This window comes from Chlorella variabilis (genome assembly GCF_000147415.1).
Source record: "Chlorella variabilis unplaced genomic scaffold CHLNCscaffold_6, whole genome shotgun sequence".
Lineage (NCBI taxonomy): Eukaryota > Viridiplantae > Chlorophyta > Trebouxiophyceae > Chlorellales > Chlorellaceae > Chlorella > Chlorella variabilis.
In genome coordinates, this window is record NW_005435082.1 from 225,332 (window position 1) to 229,738 (window position 4,407).

Consider the following 4,407-nt stretch of genomic DNA (forward strand, 5'->3'; position numbering starts at 1 on the left):
TGCCCCAGGGTGCGCCCGGTGGCGGCTGCGTGAGGGGTTGGGGGGATCCTGCGGGGGGGCCTGCTCGCTGGATGCATGCGGGCAACGCGCAGCGGCTGGCAGCTGCACCCGTCCCCCCGCTCCTGCCCTGCCCCACCCGCCCGCCTCCGTGCCTGCCTACACAGTAGCATACCTGGCTGCGTACGCCTGCCTACCTGCGGCTGCCTGCTGCACACACATGCCCGCGTGACCCACGGCCCACCCTGCTGCCCCGCAGGCTCCTGCCTGGTGCTCAAGGGCCACGGCGGCGACCACGCCATGCACTGCGTGCCGCCCGTGGCCTCCCCCCGCATCTCCATCACGCTGCGCAGGTGAGGCCGGCCTGGCCCAGTCTTCCCTTGTTGTGGTCGGGCCTGGCCTGGCGTGGCCTGGCCCGGCGTGGCCTGGCCTAGGTCTTGCCTTGCCTTGCCTTGCCTTACCCTGGCCTGGCCTGCCCTGGCCTGGCGGGGTGCCCGGGATCAAAGGCCGGGGGGCGCATCGCTCGCGCCTCGTGCCACCGGGCAAGCCTCTCTCCCGTCGGCGCCACGCGGGTGAGCCTCACCCTGCCCCACACCATCGTATGGTCAACCACTGGCCTGCAGGATGGCTCCCGAGTTTGATGCGGCGGTCGCCAGGGAGGTGCAGAGCTACGAGCGGCGCCACGGGCCGCTGCATGGCTTCTGGGCTGATGAGGAGGGTGCCGCGGGGGAGGCGGCGGCGCGGGGTGGGCGCCGCAGCGCCGGCGCCGGCGCCATCACGATCAAGTGAAACGGGGCGCGGCCTGCCCGCTGCCTGTGTGTTGTAGCGGCGCATTGGAGGGCCAGCCAGCTGTGTGCCATTCGGCTGGACAAACAATCAGAGCGCCGTGCACCGCGGCGGCGGCGGCCCAAGCGCCCTGTACTGTTCTGTTGCGTTTCAGCGGCCCGTGCCGCTTCTGCTTGAGAGCCTGCGCCCGATTGCATGCCATGTGCACCGCCGACCTGCTTGTTGTCTTGTAAGGAAACCGCGGAAGCAGCTGCAGACAGTTCCTGCCGCTACGAAGCAGGCTGCAGCACGGCATTGCTGTTGGGGAGTAAGTGGGCTGCTGGTTCCCTGTGCCGCCACAGGCAGGGTGGCTCATTTGTGTTTCGTAATCACAGTGTCAACTCCGGACCGACACAACCCTCGCATCATGTGTCGTTGATGGAGGGCCCCAACAAGCTGCGAGCCAGTTATTGCGCAGTTCTTGCGCGTCCTTGGCGGTTTAAACGCCGGGATGGCTCGGTGTACCGCCTCCAAAAGCCGGCTTCCTTCGTCCCGCGGCCCTCGTCATGGGATGACCTGTCCTTTCGGAGCCGCGATGCTCAAATTGTGCTGCAGACGCCCCACCGCCTCAATTGTAAACCACATAGTTACATACTTCCACACATCCACATGACGCCCCAACACAAACTTGCCCCACTCCTTCTCCTCCTGCTGTGTCTGTCCGGAGGCTGCTCGGGGCGGACACTGACACCCCGGCGGCTCTCCGCGGGAGCATTCCTGCCCAAACTCGGGCCCGCGCCTACAATGCAGGGCCTCCAGCAAGGCCGCCCCACGACAGCGAGCGCCCGCCCCGTCTGGACGGCGGCGGCGGCCTCAGCTTCTGCCGCCGCTGGGGTGGACATCGCCAGCCGCGCCTCCGTCAAGGCCTTTTTCAACCAGGTGTACCTGGCGTCCGAGGGGGTGGCGCCCGGCTGGCACGGCTCGGTGGCCCGGTGCATGCCAAGCTCCGTCAGCGCCGCCTTCAAGCGCGCTACACGCCGCCGCATCAACTTCTTCAGGGTGCGCCCCCTCCCCTCAGCTTCCCTCTCCTCTCTCCTCTGGTCTCTTTTCTCTCTCTCCCTCCCTCTCCCTCTCTCCTGGCTATTCCTGTGTTGCGCGGCTGCATCACCCGGCCTGTGGCCCCCAAAACACAGTTTGCCCTGCCCTGCCCTCCGAGGCGAGTCGCCGCTTGCCCCTCCTCTCACCCGCCACCCCGCACCCCCTTTCACCGCAGGCCATGGCCGGCGTGCCCGCCGCCGTCTCCCTGGACGCCGCGCTGTCGCGCAAGGCGCAGGAGGCCGCCCTGCTCATGATGGCAAACGAGCAGCTCAGCCACTACCCACCCGCCGACTGGAAGTGCTACAGCAGCGGCGGCGCCGAGGCCGCAGGCCGCTCCAACCTGTCGCTGGGCAACAAGGGCGCGGCGGCGGTGGCCTCCCAGATGCGCGACGCCGGCAAGGGCAACGGCGGCGCGGGCCACCGCCGCTGGCTGCTCTACCCGCACACACGCACCATGGGCGCCGGCGACGTCGACTACCTGTCAGAGGACCCCTTCTGGTGCGCATCGGCTGCCGCATCAGCGCCAGCCACGCAGCGCTGCCAGCCGTGCATCGGTGGAAGGCCCATCCATCCTTCGTGCCTGGGGGCACTGCACCGGCTGGTGGGGGGCTGCACAGGCAGCGCCGCCTGGAGGCGAGCTGGCACCGTGACGGCACGTGCCGTGGCTCCGCACTTGCATCCCCCACCTCTGGGCGTCCGCCTTAACTGAGCCGTCACATGTGCTGCCAAACACGCCGCAGGTACGACGGATCCAACGCCCTGTGGGTGTTTGACGAGTCCAGCTGGTCGGCGCCGCGCCCCGCCACGCGCCACGCGTTTGTGGCCTGGCCGCCGCCGGGGTACGTGCCGTACCAGGTGGTCTGGGCCCGCTGGTCCTTCTCATACCCCGACGCCGACTTCTCCCGCGCAAAGGTGGCCATGAAGAACCTGCGCAGCGGCAAGGCGGTACGCGCGGTGGTGGAGGCGCAGGAGTGCTGCATGGGCGACTCCACCCTGGTGTGGCTCGTGGCGGGGCGCGGCGGCGAGGACCGCGCCTCCTGGCGGCAGCCCCTGCCAGGCAGGGATGTGGCCATCGTTGTGACCGTGCGCGGGGTGCGGGTCGGCCGCGCCACCCGCAAGTTCCAGTACACCGTGCGCATCATGGACCCTGCCGCATAATAAGCCCACTGTTCTACATGTTTCCTCTGCCTTCCAGTCAGCCTGGCATCATTTATGATGCCATCCACCAAACTACGCTTGGGTCAGTTTCCTCCACTGCTTCTGTGAGTGATTCAGCTGCACAATGTTTCAAGTGACTTGTTTTATGCATGCCCTTACGTAATTGCTTACGAATTAAACCGCAGCACGCATCGTTTTGTTAAGTGTAGAGAGAGTCAATCAACATGCAGGCAGCCAGTTTTCCCTGCCGCTGCATGTCGGATTCAGGCAGCCTGTTTTCCCCCGTCGGTTTTAGGCAGCCTGCCTCAATCTCCCGCCACCTCCCGTCCCTTTCAGGCAGGCTGCCCCAATCTGCCGCCGCCGCCCGTCGCTTTCAAACAGCCTGGCTCAATCTCCCGCTGCCACCTGCCGCTTTCAGGCAGCTTGCGCCAATCCCCCACCGCCCAGTGTGGCATTCCGGCAGCCTGCTCCACCCACCCCCCCACCCCCCGCTGCTCAATGTGGTTTTCAGTGTGCAGGGGTAGGAGGAGGGCTTCCTGAGAGCCGGCCGCTGGGCCCTGCTGGGGTCGCTCCTGGCAGCATTGCATTCAGCCCACTTGCTGCACTTAGAGCATTCAAGCATCTCGCAGCCTGCATCTGGACCAGTGTGCCTATGCTTATCACTGAGCAGCGTTGAGCGGTCATCGGAGCTGCACGTCGCCAGCGGGGCGGGCGGGCCTTTTGGTCTCCTCGAACACTTGACTGCGCTTGGCAGGTGACCAACTACGATGGTGGATGCTACAACCAGGTGGTGTTGCTTCCCATGGCCATGCCTGGAGGTACTGAAAGCCAGCAGCTGCCCCTCCTGCTGACGCCGACCGCGTGGCGGCGCCCCGTCAGCGCGTCCTCCGTCCTTCACTTTGAGTGCGGCGGCATCTACCGCAGCTTTGTGCGGCTCCCTAGCGCAGCCATGGTCCGCACACGGCGTACCAGAGCCTCACAGGCTCCTGGAGAGTCAGCGTGGTCCTCCCTGCATCCCGACCTGCTCGGCCTCTGCCTGCAGCCCCTCCAGACAGCCGGCACACGACCGTCCCTTCGAGCCTGGGCATGCGTGCTTGCAACGTGTTCGGCCTGGCGAGCTGTGGCCCTCCAGGTCTGTGGGCTGGGGTTTCGCTGCTGCCTGGTCGCTGCCTGCCCGGCTACCGCGCCGATCGCATGGAAGGGCGCTGAATGTGGTTTGAGTGGCGCCGTGGGCCTGCCATGTGCTCGGGCCGGCCAGAAAGTCAAGTTGCCAATCTCCATCTCCTGACCACGCCGCCCCTGCCCTCCTTGCAGATGCCCATAGACGCCGTCTGCTCCCCCAGCGGCCCGCTGTTGGCCTGGCTGCGGCGGGTACGCGTGCGGCGCCTG

The 4,407-nt window shown here is 67.0% G+C and overlaps 3 protein-coding genes across 3 annotated transcripts in view; all 3 read left to right on the forward strand.

Annotated features, from left to right (window-relative positions):
* The window catches only part of CHLNCDRAFT_143488 (hypothetical protein), a gene marked incomplete at both ends in the record, with an annotated part of 5,614 nt that extends 4,828 nt beyond the window's left edge, over window positions 1–786 (forward strand). Inside the window, 2 exons of the mRNA XM_005848983.1 lie at window positions 257–350; window positions 621–786. Of these exons, the coding sequence (XP_005849045.1) occupies window positions 257–350; window positions 621–786 (260 nt within the window). The remainder of the gene's footprint in view (window positions 1–256; window positions 351–620) is intronic.
* Window positions 787–1,566: 780 nt separating this feature from the next.
* On the forward strand, window positions 1,567–3,018 carry CHLNCDRAFT_143489 (hypothetical protein; the record flags this gene model as incomplete). The annotated part of the gene is made up of 3 exons (XM_005848984.1): window positions 1,567–1,821; window positions 2,036–2,358; window positions 2,601–3,018. 3 exons carry the CDS (start codon window positions 1,567–1,569, stop codon window positions 3,016–3,018), a joined length of 996 nt encoding a protein of 331 aa, XP_005849046.1.
* Window positions 3,019–3,820: 802 nt separating this feature from the next.
* CHLNCDRAFT_51213 (hypothetical protein) overlaps window positions 3,821–4,407 on the forward strand; it is a gene marked incomplete at both ends in the record, with an annotated part of 5,482 nt that continues 4,895 nt past the window's right edge. Inside the window, one exon of the mRNA XM_005848985.1 lies at window positions 3,821–4,011. Coding sequence (XP_005849047.1) covers window positions 3,821–4,011 — 191 coding nt within the window. The remainder of the gene's footprint in view (window positions 4,012–4,407) is intronic.